Source organism: Peromyscus maniculatus, chromosome 11, assembly GCF_049852395.1.
Source record: "Peromyscus maniculatus bairdii isolate BWxNUB_F1_BW_parent chromosome 11, HU_Pman_BW_mat_3.1, whole genome shotgun sequence".
Lineage (NCBI taxonomy): Eukaryota > Metazoa > Chordata > Mammalia > Rodentia > Cricetidae > Peromyscus > Peromyscus maniculatus.
Window position 1 is genome coordinate 48892112 of NC_134862.1, and position 14087 is coordinate 48906198.

The window sequence follows — 14087 nt, forward strand, 5'->3', positions numbered from 1 at the left end:
CTTCTAAAGCCTGGAGTTTCTCTGTTGTTAAAGGCCATTGCTGGACCCATACAGGCTTGTCTGTTAACCATTTTAAAGGTAGAGCTGTTGGTGTCTTTGGAAGATCATCAGTTATTGTGCCCTGTTCTTGTATAATATGGATGGCTGGTGACCACTCATTAGAACAATATCTTCTAATATTTCTCTCAGTAACATGTGCTAGTTTATGATTTGTTTCCGAGATTGGAGGGATGTTAATCTGAGTATTCCATTGTTGCAACAAGTCTCGACCCCACAGGTTCATAGTTATGTTAGCCACATATGATTTTAATTTTCCTCTCTGTCCTTCTGGACCTATACATTCGAGCCATCTTGCACTCTGTTTCACCTGAGATAATGTCCCAATTCCTAACAGTTGAACGTTTACCTCCTGAAGAGGCCAAGTTGGATGCCAAAATTCTGGTGCTGTTATGGTAACGTCCGCACCTGTGTCTACCAGACCAGACAACAAAACACCATTTATTTTTATCGTTAATTTTGGTCTTTGTTCATTAATAGAAGTTTGCCAAAAAATTTTCTTTATGTTTTCTCCTAAATTTTCTATTCTCTCTGTTTCATCATCCTGACCAGCATGATTTATTCCAATAGGCATTTGGTTATTTAATCGCTCTCCAGAGCAGGCATTTCCTCTATGGCTGCAGGAAAGGTTTGAACTGGATTTGCACTGGGGGCCTGCCTGAGGCCCCTCTGGGAGTTTCCCGAAGACTGAGGCAAAGGATTACCCTGTCTGTCCTTTGTTGATCTACATTCGTTGGTCCAGTGTTTTCCCTTACCACACCTTCTGCATACTCCAGAAGGAAGGGGCATTCTGTTGCCATTGTTCCTTGAAGAAACATTGTTTCTGGGAATGACCTGTCTATAGTCCCTTTTCAAATGTCCTTGCTTTCCACATCCAAAACATCTAACACTCCTCAAATCTTTTGAAATTACTTCTCCTACCCATGTATCATCATGCTCATCAGCTTCAACATTAATTGTTTCTCTAATCCAATCTTCCATAGGTGCAGATCTTGCCCTTAATGGCCTGATTATTCTTTTGCATGCTGTATTCGCATTCTCAAAGGCCAAAGATTCAATTATTGCCTTACCAGCTTCTGAATCCGAGACCATTCTCTTTACTGCTGAAGCCAGTCTTTGTAAAAAATCTGTAAAAGACTCTTTTGGGCCTTGCATCACCTTTGTAAATGACTCCGATTTTTTTCCTAGTTCCTCAACTCTATCCCATGCATTCAAGGCTGCCGTTCGACATAAAATTAGGGTTTGGACATCATATAAACATTGTGTTTGTGCTGAAGCATATTGGCCTTCGCCCATAAGCTGATCCTGGCAAACTTGTATTCCTTTATCCCTCCATTGTTTTTCTATGTTTTTAGCCTCCTCCTTAAACCAAGTCAGAAATTGAAGTCTCTGGCTGGGTTCCAGAACACCTTGTGCGAGGTCCCGCCAGTCCTGTGGTACTATCCTATTATATGTTGACCAAGTGTTTAACATTTGCTTTACATATGGGGAATGCATGCCATAAGATACTATTGCCTCCTTAAACCTTTTTAAATCCAACATTTCAATTGGAGCCCAAGTATTTTGTGTAGCCATTTGATCAGGCATCTGCTGTACGGTTACAGGATAAATTAAGGGTGACTGTGTGAAAACAGGCTTTCTTTCTGCAACCTTATGATCCCGACTTGAAACAACTTCACTGTTAATTTCTTCTGTCTGAATTTTTACAGGTTTAACAAGTTCTTCTAAAGCTGTTATCCTGGCACTTAAATTGACTATCTTTTTAAATATTAAAATTGGATTATTATAGTGATAAGGTGCATAATTCCACGAATACTAATATTATATAGTTGTTCCATTGCCAGACTGCCTAAAATTTCGAACAAAAACCAATTTTCTTCCAATGTACACATAAAACCCATTTGTTTTTTAATGTAGAAAAAAATTCTCTTTTAGATAGTTTCCTTTAAAATATCTGATATATTATGACTTAACAAATCTGCGTAGAACAGTAGAAATTCAAGGGGATTTTCAAAGCATCCACCTAGTGTCCCAGGTGTAAATCCAAAGAGAAAGAGAAAGAGAGAGAGAGAGAGAGAGAGAGAGAGAGAGAGAGAGAGAGAGAGAACAAGAAAGCGTAGCTGGCTAAAGTTTAAATGCAGCCACGTGTTCCCTCTTGTGCCGAGTCAAGGCTTGGGTCTGACTTCCTTAAGCTCCGACCACGTGCGTTGGCTTTACAGGCAGGGCCCTGTTCGGCAGGGCAGGTCTGAGTTGTTTGTAGCACCGGCTTTAAGCAAGCAGGATTTAAGCAAGCAGCTCACCGATAGTCCCGCCTGAGGTCAAGCAGAACTAGACCCAGGCTAAGAAGCCACTGCTCGGACTAAGAAGCCGATCGCCGCCGGCCGCCGCGTGCCGCCGCCGCCGCCGCCGTGGGCAGCCTGCCGCCCTTGCGGGAAAGCGGACCTGCCGCCAAGCCAAGCAGTTTTTAATGGATTCTTGTCACGTTGGGCGCCAGATGTAGATGTAACCAACCGTCTTATTAAATAAGAAACACAGAAACAATGTAAAAGAGAGAGCCGAGAAGTCAGAGCTCAGAGCTAAAAATCTCACCCTTCCTCCTGCTGTCCCAGCTTCGCGAAAAGAGACCTACTTCCTGTCGGTTCGTTTTTTTATAGTATGTTGTTCTGCCTTCTCATTGGTTGTAAACCCAAACACATGACTGCCTCGTCACTGTCTGAATGTACAGCCCCCTAGGTCTTAAAGGCATATGTCTCCAATGCTGACTGTATCCCTGAACACACAGAGATCTTATGGGATTAAAGGCGTGTGCCACCACCGCCACACTCTTGCTATGGCTCTAATAGCTCTGACCCTGAACACACAGATATCTTATGGGATTAAAGGCGTGTGCCACCACCGCCACACTCTTGCTATGGCTCTAATAGCTCTGACCCCCAGACAACTTTATTTATTAACATACAATCAAAATAATAATTCAGTACAATTAGATTACCACCACAATCCTGGATCCTCTGCAAGAACAAAGTGTTACTAACTGCTGAACCATCTCTCTAGCACCAGATATGTGTTTCTCCTTTATCTAGTAATTTCATTTCATTGACCAAATAATTACTGTTTTTTTGTAAGTGAGTATTGACAGAGTTTTGGGTGCATGTTCGTGTGTGCCTGGGGTCTGAGTGGATGAGGAAGCCAAAGGACAACCTTGTCCATTATTGTCACTCACCATATACCTTGGTTAAGTGACTTGGGTCTCGCAGAGGAATGTGCCTGTGTGGACCACCGCAGCACTAGGACTCTGTGTGTGGATCACCGCAGCACCAGGACTCTAGGTGTGGATCACCGCAGCACTAGGACTCTGTGTGTGGACCACCGCAGCACTAGGACTCTGTGTGTGGACCACCGCAGCACTAGGACTCTGTGTGGATCACCGCAGCACTAGGACTCTGTGTGGACCACCGCAGCACTAGGACTCTGTGTGGACCACCGCAGCACTAGGACTCTGTGTGTGGACCACCGCAGCACTAGGACTCTGTGTGTGGATCACCGCAGCACTAGGACTGTGTGTGTGGACCACCGCAGCACTAGGACTGTGTGTGTGGACCACCGCAGCACTAGGACTCTGTGTGTGGACCACCGCAGCACTAGGACTGTGTGTGTGGACCACCGCAGCACTAGGACTCTGTGTGTGGATCACCGCAGCACTAGGACTCTGTGTGTGGATCACCGCAGCACTAGGACTCTAGGTGTGGACCACCGCAGCACTAGGACTCTAGGTGTGGATCACTGCAGCACTAGGACTCTGTGTGTGGATCACCGCAGCACTAGGACTCTAGGTGTGGATCACCGCAGCACTAGGACTCTAGGTGTGGATCACTGCAGCACTAGGACTCTGTGTGTGGATCACCGCAGCACTAGGACTCTAGGTGTGGATCACCGCAGCACTAGGACTCTGTGTGTGGACCACCGCAGCACTAGGACTCTAGGTGTGGACCACCGCAGCACTAGGACTCTGTGTGTGGACCACCGCAGCACTAGGACTCTAGGTGTGGACCACCGCAGCACTAGGACTCTGTGTGTGGATCACCGCAGCACTAGGACTCTGTGTGTGGACCACTGCAGCACTAGGACTCTAGGTGTGGATCACCGCAGCACTAGGACTCTGTGTGTGGATCACCGCAGCACTAGGACTCTGTGTGTGGACCACCGCAGCACTAGGACTCTGTGTGTGGACCACCGCAGCACTAGGACTGTGTGTGTGGATCACCGCAGCACTAGGACTCTGTGTGTGGATCACCGCAGCACTAGGACTCTAGGTGTGGACCACCGCAGCACTAGGACTCTAGGTGTGGATCACTGCAGCACTAGGACTCTGTGTGTGGATCACCGCAGCACTAGGACTCTAGGTGTGGATCACCGCAGCACTAGGACTCTAGGTGTGGATCACTGCAGCACTAGGACTCTGTGTGTGGACCACCGCAGCACTAGGACTCTAGGTGTGGATCACCGCAGCACTAGGACTCTGTGTGTGGACCACCGCAGCACTAGGACTCTAGGTGTGGACCACCGCAGCACTAGGACTCTGTGTGTGGACCACCGCAGCACTAGGACTCTAGGTGTGGACTACCACACCTGGCTTTTTTGGTCTGGATCAACCTCAGGTCCTCATGTGTGCACAGCAGGTGTTTTACTCACTGAGCATCTCCCCAGCCTGAACTCTCCGAGTTTGTTAGAGGTAATTCTGTCAGGTCAGCTCTTTCATAACCGGGATGTTTGCTCGTTTCATATTTCCTCCCGGCGATATTTTTTACATTTAGAAAGCTAGAGAATAATTTCAGATAAAAGTGTCATTTAGTTATGCTAAAATACAAGTACTTGTTAGTGTACATTACTATTTAAAAAATACAAAACCATCTCTTTTGGCCTCAATTTTCTGCATTTCCCTACTTTCTTCATTCTTCACCCTTGAAATGTTTTAAGCGAACCTAAGTATAAAACAGACATATTTTTAAAACAATAGGCATAAATCATTGGAAAATGTATTTTTAAGAGCATAGACATGTTGAATTTCAGGAGGTTTTATTTTCCATTGAAAAGCAAATATTAAAATGAGAGAATCTAGCTAAGCCTTTCTTCACCTGTGAATGCGTGTGTGGTGTGAGTCCTGATTGCTCTGTTACAGCTCACTCATCCCCACAACACCAGTGCGGCTTTTACAGCAGGGCCAGCTGGGCCAACTCTGCTTTCTATCTCACTTGTTAGCAATGATTCCTGACATCTAACTGTTATATGTTTCAGGGAGCCCAAGGTCATATCAGCAGTGGGTGCATACCGTCAAGGTAAGCATAAGCCTTTGGTTTCGTCTTTTGTGTCCTCTAGAAAGTGTTGAGAAATGTTCGGAGAAAGTACTCTGGCTACACTTGACACTGTTTAATTTGAAATATGTATGTTTTATCATACTTTAAGTATATTTTTTGTTTATAGTTTGTTGATAATTATAAAGGAAATTTTAAAATGAAAATGTTCAATTCACAGGGAAAAGGCTTATATAAACCAACACCTACCCTTCTCTTATCCTTCAGAACACCAGTGTGCTGGCTGGTTTCTAACAACTTGACAGAGTTGGGAGGAGGGAGCCTCAATGGAGGGAATGCCTCTATCATAGTGGCCTGTGGGCATGTGTGTGTGTGGCATTTTCCTGATTGGTGACTGATGTTCTAGTCCACTGTTGCAGTGGCACCCTGGGCAGGTGGTCTTGGCAGGTTTAAGAAAGGCAGTCGCATATGAGCTTGGAGGGGGGCCAGTGAGCAGCACTCCTCCTCAGGTTCCTGCCTGAGCTCCTGCCGCGGCTTCCTTTGATGATGGACTCTAACCTGTGTGATGTAATAAATCCTTCCTCTAGAAGTTGGTATTCGTCCGTGAGCACTAGGCGCGGTGGTAGGAGTGGATGGGGATTTTATTGGATTACAGTTTTGTTGGTAGTTTTCTTTAACATGAAGTCTTTATGGCCCACATCAAACCAGCTGATAAACATTATATCCTTTTTATTGAGAAGCTTTAAATCTGTATTCAGTATTGCCCACATTACTCTTCTATCTAAACTTCAGTGATGAAATGACCCTTAACTGATGCTTTATACAAACTAAAGGAACAGAATAGAGTAGAATATTTAGACCCTGTTCTAAATTAGTATAAAATATAAACTCTTAACAACCCCGGACATAATTGTATAGGTCTTTAACTTACAGTTCTTTCTGTACTACCGACCGTGCTTCATTTCCAGGACTGCTTGCCCACAAGTCTTCAAAAACCTTTTCTCTCTTTCAGAAAGGAAGTGCGTTGTTCAACACAGCGATGACCAAAGCGACCCCTGCCGTGCGGACCGCGTACAAATTTGTGAGTTTCCTCTGAGTTTCCAACTCCTGCTGATAACATTACACTCACGTCTAGACGGTATACTCACGTCTAGACGGTAGACGTGTAAACTCAACGTGTTTTCTATTTGTCCATTTGGGGGAGGATGTGCCCATGAGTGCCAGTGACCAAGGTGCTCCAGCTTGTGTGTGCCCTGTCCATAGACAAGTGTCAGCCTCTATTCTCCGTCATCAGGAGCCATGTGTGTGTGTGTGTGTGTGTGTGTGTGTGTGTGTGTGTGTGTGTGTGCGCGCGCGCGCGCGCGCGCGCGCTTGTGTGCGTTTCTATTTTTTCTTTAATGGAATATATTACTTTCTAGACTTCTTTTTAAGACAATTTCATACATGAATACTGTATTCACATGACTCCCTTCCTCTGTCTCCTCCATCTAGTTCCTCTGCTGTAACTCCCACCCTCAAATTGATGTCCTCCTATTTTTAAGTTATAATTATTACATGTACATGTATGTGTGTAAGTTCATTTAAGTATATATGTATATAAGTTATAAGTACAACTTGCTGAATTCATTTAGTGTTGCTCATGTGTTTAGGGATGACCTCTGTGGTTGGCTAGCCTATGTTTATAGTCCATATTGAGCAAAATAAAGTTTGTTATTAAAACAATGTTATATAGAAAGGTATTTCCTTTATTCAATCTAAAAGTATTTTCTTGTTTTATTTAATTTATCAACAAAATTGTTTAGCAAATTTTGAAGCAGTCCACAGTGAGATCCTAGTTTGAAAATTGGGTTAATTCCTACAATATATTTTAAATGTTTCTTATTTCCTTGAGGAGAAAATAAACCAAATAATGTGTGGTAATATCTGTTCCCTAGAAGATGCTTTAAGTCTCCATGTTTCTTCATAGATTCCTCATGGCTTAGAGGATAACGGTGATAACAAACACCATAAACAAAAGAAGCGCGACCAGATGAAATGCATGTTTGATCTGTCTGAATGTTCTAAGTACCTGTTTTGTTAGATCGTTTTATTAGTTAAGCATACAACTCTGTGTGGCTAAGCTGCAAGGCTGATGGAAACTTTGCTCCATCTTCCAGATAGACTTTAGAATTAATGGTGGACAAATTTGGAAGCTGGAAGAGACCAACGCTAGATTCAACTTTATATACTAAGGACCGTCTGGAAACAGTGTGGTGGATAGGTTAGGAAATAGTGGAGCTAACTAAAGAACAGTGTGAGCAAAGCAACACTGACTCAAATTCTAAGAGATGATAGGAAGAAAAGCAGTTGTCCTTGATAATGACATTCTTTAACCTATCACAACATAGGGATGAATATAGGACGCTTTGGGTTCAGTTGCTTTACAGATAAAGTAATGAATGAAATGTCTTGATTGATTCTAAAAAAATTACAAAACCAAAAAACTCAGAGGATATATTCTAGTGTTAAATGGCTTTTGAAATTATCTTCTATTGTAATGTATTTTAGTTTGTTTTATTTAAATAATACAAAATAATTCTTGCATTCATTTCAGAACATTGCTTGAGTGCTTATCTGTACGTCATTGGTCATCTGGGCTTTACACTTGTTAATGGGGAATGGTCTTTTCCCTCTGTGAACATGAGAGTCTTGATAAGACACCCCTTACAGTCAGCTTAGGAAGCAGCATAGGGTAGTGGAGCAAGGACTTTGAGGTTGAAATCCAGGCTGTGTGTCTGTAGATAAGACTTATGCCACCCTCCTTCTGGTGAGGTTAAAACACTGGTGTATTTTAAAAACACTGTTTTCTCCTTCATCTTTGAAAAGGGGAGGCGTTAGAATTCATAACTAAATATAACCCAAATTGGAATCTACACTAGTCGACTTAGTCTTCCCCGGTCACTGTCCTTTTTTATGAGGTGTCTTGCTAGCAGTGTAACCTTGGAGTTGTGACAACCAACAATGCAGTGTGTCTGAGCATCCAGCACACAGTCAGCAAACAAAAGCAGATGAGGCTTCCTTTCCTCCCTCTTTATGACGGACACTGTGAGCAGAAATCTCCAGTGCGAAACATCCATCCCTCTGCCAAAGTCCCAGTTGTCAGAACTTGGACCCCACAATTTGCAGCCAGACTGGAGATACTCAACCATGAGGCCCAATCCCAAAGATACATGAGGATAGTGTAAAATTTTCAGTGACTTAATTGTTATTGGAAAATCTGTGTGTGAACTAGCCATACCATTAAGATGCCAGTGCTAGTCAATATCTGTTTGAAAAAGCACTTTAATAATGCCCTCTAAAATTGCTTGAATTCCTTGATGCTTAAACGTTTGCCCATGTAACTTGATACTGAGATTTACCTTGTCTCTGTCTCTCATTGGTGACAATTTCAAATTAATAATGGGTATTAGTTACCCAATTGATTGATTCTAGGCTGAATGTTAATCTTTGTGTGTTTGTATGCAATACAGGTTGACCCATTTTTACCAACAATTTGGGCTTAATAAAATAGTAACTAGATGGCATCCTTGGAAATAGTGTTGGGGTATAATTTGTTCCTTTTCTAAGAAATATGGATAGTTAGCAATGCTTATTAGAGATAGTTTTACACACACACACACACACACACACACACACACACACACACACACACACACACACCGTAAATGATAATAGAAACTTGCAAAGCTAAATAGACTTATTCTCATTTTCTAGGCAAAGAGTCACGCCAGACTGGGACTAAAGGAGGTGAAGAGCAGGCTGAAACACAAGGTACGTCTGCGTCTGTCATCCTGATATTTTTCACCCTGATTTTGTGTGATTTTGCAGCCCCTACTCTACAAACAGTGTGAGGTTTATGTTTTAATGGCTTTTGAAATATGCTTTTCCCTTTGTTCAAGAATATATTGTTTGTAACAAGTCCTCTGGCAACTAACTCTCTGCTATTCTATATGCATCTACTGAATAATCTCTTTATTGTTTGCATATTTTATCACAGAATGTAGAGATTTTCAAAGATATTTTTAACAGGATATATGTTTTCATAAAATCTTGCTTCAAGTTGACCATTTTAAAGAAAGTATCTTTGGGGTGGAATTATCAAGAAATGCCACCCTTTGGTTTTATAGGTTCATTCCAATAGTAGTTATTACATTGAAGAATGTTCCTAATTATAAAATATCACAATGATTGGATTTTGAAACTGTGGTATTGAAGGTATCATGTAAATATTTATATATCTATATTTGTGTGTTTGTTTTGATTACACATTACATCTTTGCAGTTTCATTAACAATTGTGTTTTGAATTTTTACTTTTGAAGAAAAACTACTTAAAATCTTCCATTGTAGTAATAGGGAATGTGTGTCTTTATAAATTTTATTCCAAGTAGTCAAAGTATGGATTATTTTTTAAATTATTAAGTTACACCATAGAAAATCATTATTTCTTCCTCAGAAGAGTCTTTAAATTAGCTAAAGTGTTATTTCTTATTTGCATGTTTAACAGATATTTTATTAAATAACTTTAGTTAAAACGTGGAGTATCGTGAAATAATTCTACTTTTCTTTATGTGTAGGAAAATGAGGAAGATTATGGGACCTGTTCTGGTTTGGTGCAGTATACACCAGTTTATACATTACACAATGAAACGGGAGGAAACAGAGAGAAGCATAAGCTTTCCCAGGTAAGGATGCTTGCCCTTCATGCCTCCAGTCTCAGGTTACGTATTTCAGTGACTTCTTTGGGAGCAACTTGGACCATTATAAGAAAATTAGCATTATTGATCAAGGGAAGAGCAGTGGATTCGGGGCCATCAATGGAGAACCAGGTATCTCTAATGTGAAAGGTCCATCTTGATACAGACATGGAGTGCCCTACATATAATCTCGTATACCAGGTCACATTCAAAGCATAAGATTATTATAATATTATAAGAATATTAGCTAAATTTACCATTGGACTCTGTGTGTCAGCTGTCTAAAGAATTTGGTGTTAAGACAGTTCATATTCACAAGATATCTCAGTGTATATACAGATATTGTAGTACCCAAAAGGTCCAAAATATGAAACACTACTGTTCTCAAGCCTTTTATCATGTCTTCAAAGGGTTCATATTCCAGTGAGTCTGAGAGACAGTTAAGCCTGTGATTATGTGAAGTACGAACAATGTGACATGGAACAACATTAATAGATTCCCTTTACTGAAAACATAAAATGAAGCCCAGATATCCAATCATTAAAACAATGTGTTGAAATCCAAGGGTGAATTACTATACAGATAATCCTCAACTTATGATGGGGTACCTCTTAATGACTCATCAGAAGTTGTTAGTATTGTAACTGAAAATGCACTTAAGGTGATTATCTGATTGAAAGTCATAACTAGTGACACTGTACACTGTAGTTCACCTTTGTGATAGAATGTGTGACAGGAAGCTCTGAGTCCTTGCACTACTTGGGACCAAGGAAGAGTACCGCATCATTTATCACTAGCTAGGAAAAATTCAAAAGTTGAAAGATCATTTTTACTTAAAGTATATTGCTTTTCTCCATAGTAAACTTAAAATGTCATGAAGCCAAACCATTCATAACTTGGGGACTGTATGTCTGGTTTTTTTTCTAGACTTATATATTTTATTTGCTATTATTATTTAAAACTTCTGTTCAAATGCTGATATTCCTAAAAATATTGTCCCTGTGACAAAGTATTTAGAAAAATAGCAGTGTAATGTAGTGTTTTGTATTTAGAATAGGCTTCCGAAGATCTTAACCAATTGAACTTTGTATATTAAATTCCAGTTTGCTAGGCACCTTTAGAATCAGCTTTAGAGTCAAATCCAGAGTGCCTATAAAGCTCCTTTTATGACAGCTGCCAAGGTCCCCAGCCAGGATGGTCATAGCATTTACCTGTGGCTCACAAGAGACTAGCGGCAGCAAAGGACCTGCCCCTCACGGAAGGGAGGGTTTATTGGCACACAGTTTGAGGGTATAGTCCACTGTGGCAGGAAAATCTGGAAGGCAGGTGATTGAGGTCGCATTCCATGCACTGAAGGAAATGAAAATAAAAAGAATACTGTAGTCAGTTTTTTCTTTGGGCCACCAGCTCACAAATAATGACACAGGGACTCATTATTCATTATGAAAGCTCGGCCTTAGCTTAGTCTTGTCCCGCTTGCTCTTATAACTTAAATTAACCTGCTTTTATTAATCTATGTTTTACCATGTGGCCTTTTACCTTTCTTTCATCCTGCACCTCTTGTTTCCTTCCTCTCCACGTCTCCTGGCATCTGCACACATGCCTAGAGTCCTTCTCCTCCTTTCTCTCTGCCTGGAAGTCCTGCCTGTACCTCCTGCGTAGGTATTAGACGTTCAGCTTTTTATTTCATCAATCACAGCAACACACTTTCACACAGTGTACAAATATCCCACAACAGAAAGCTGCTACTCAACTTTGTTTTTCCTTTCTAGTTCATTCTGGGATCACATCCCATTGCATGGTGTTCCCTACCATTCTAGAAAAGTCAACCTCACAGAAATCCTCACAGAAGTTATTTCCATGGATTCTATAAGTACCACCAGTGGGGAAGTCAAGATGAACCATTTCAACTCCAGATTTTGTCATCTTGACACCCAAACATGTCACTTTAAAACCATAACCGTCCACTTTTGTCACCATAGGCTCATGACCATCCCATAATCCACAATGCATTCAGTACAGCTTCAAATGTCCCTAATAGCCTTAGCAGCCCCGTGCTATTTAAAACTCCAAAGTCCAACTCTCATCTGAGGCTCGAGGCAACTCTTAACTAATGTACTTCCACTATACAGTGGCACAGGATACATATCCATTCCATAAAGGAAGAATGATGGAATAGTAACGACCTGGCCTAAGCAAGGCTGAAACCCAGTGAGCAGACACTACATCCTTTCGTTTCATGTCCCGCATCTGGGGCTCATGATAGAATCATCTGGATAAAAGACTTGAGGAGCCCCTTCAGCTTTGCCTCCTGGAGCACACATAGTGTTGGACCAGCCGCAAAGCTGACATTCAAATTTCTTCAGTGAATGTCTCAAGCTCTTGGCATTTTCAAAATCCTGGAGTCTCCGTTGCAATTCATACTTTTTTAGTTGCTTATGTGGCTCCTTAGGATATCTTTACAAGGACTGCAACCCTGCCACACACTGCCTCTCTTCAGCAGCTCTCTAGAACTTCGATGTAGGACTATCTTGACACCCTTAATCCTCTATCTGTTATCCCTGCAAAACCAGTACTGAGTGAACAAAGCTGCCAAGTTCATGTGGCAGCTGTGTGTGGAGCCTGGCTCCCTTGGACCACAGTGGTATCGGCATCTGTGTGCTGAGCCTGGGAAAACACACCCATGGAACCAACCCCTTGAGTGAAGTTCTCAGTTTAGTCTCTCTTCTTTCAGATAAGTTTTCTCAAGGAGTCTGCGATAGGTTAGGTTTTGCCCTCAAAACACTTTTGTCCCCATGTAGAGCCCAAGTTTTTCTTCATGTCATCGATCTCTGTGGCAATTTCAGCTGTTTTGAACCTGCCTCCTGCTTCCTTTTTATTGATTTTGGGATCCCAGACCATGGAATGGTTCTGCCCCCATGTAGGGTGGATCTTCCCATTCCATTTAACCCACACAATCTAGAAAATGCCTCACTGACATGCAATGATGATTCAGAACCCCATCAAATAAACAGCTAGGATTAATAATGACAGTACTTGGCCGGGCGGTGGTGGCGCACACCTTTAATCCCAGCACTCGGGAGGCAGAGGCAGGAGGATCTTTGTGAGTTTGAGGCCAGCCTGGTGTGTACCAAGTGTGTTCCAGGAAAGGCGCAAAGCTACACAGAGAAACCCTGTCTCGAAAAACCAAAAAAAAAAAAAAAAAGTAATCACAGTACTGTGAAATGTTCATAGTGATAAAGTGTTGGGGAATGTTATCTTGAGGTATATTACTTTTGTTGATGTTGCATTTGTTTAACTCTGTGCCTGTGTAAAACACCTGATGATCTAATAAAGAACTGAACAGCCAATAGCAAGGCAGGAGAAAGGATAGGTAGGGCTGGCAGACAGAGAGAATAAATAGAAGGAAAAATCTGGGAAGAGAAGAAAGATCAAGGAATGAGAGAGGGAGGAGGAGGACTTCAGGGGCCAGTCACACAGCCAGCAGCCACACAGCCATTCACGGGATAAGAGTAAAAGTAAGATAAACAGAAGTTAGAAAAGGAAGAAGCCCAGAGGCAAAAGGTGGAAGGGAGAATTTAGGTTAAGAAAAGCTGGCAAGAAACAAGCTAAGATAAGGCCAGGCATTTATGATTAAGAATAAGCCTCCGTGTGTGATTTATTTGGGAGCTGGGTAGCGGGTCCCCCAAAAGAGCAAAAACCTCCAATAACAGTAAAGTATTTTTGTGTATCTGTAATTTAGCCAGTGTAGTACTACTATAACAGAATACTTGAGCTTGAGTAATGTGTAGAGAACAGAAAGGTATTTCTTCAATGTCTGGAGGCTAGAGAGCCAAGGTAAAGGCACTCACGCTTCATAAAGACCTTCATATTACTTCATCCCATGGCAGAAGGACAAGACAGAGCAAGACATGGGGATGGGAACTTTGGCTTTAACATGAGTTTGCGTAGGAACACTGAGCCTTAGCAGTCTTTAGGAATGA

The 14087-nt window shown here is 41.8% G+C and overlaps 1 protein-coding gene across 4 annotated transcripts in view; it reads left to right on the plus strand.

Annotated features, from left to right (window-relative positions):
* The window catches only part of Dennd1b (DENN domain containing 1B), a 218205-nt gene that overhangs the window by 184464 nt on the left and 19654 nt on the right, over nucleotides 1-14087 (plus strand). For all 4 annotated transcript variants that reach the window (XM_076547525.1, XM_076547526.1, XM_076547527.1 and 1 more), the window contains 4 exons: nucleotides 5353-5393; nucleotides 6382-6450; nucleotides 9123-9179; nucleotides 9985-10092. In XM_076547525.1, the coding sequence (XP_076403640.1) occupies nucleotides 5353-5393; nucleotides 6382-6450; nucleotides 9123-9179; nucleotides 9985-10092 (275 nt within the window). The remainder of the gene's footprint in view (nucleotides 1-5352; nucleotides 5394-6381; nucleotides 6451-9122; nucleotides 9180-9984; nucleotides 10093-14087) is intronic.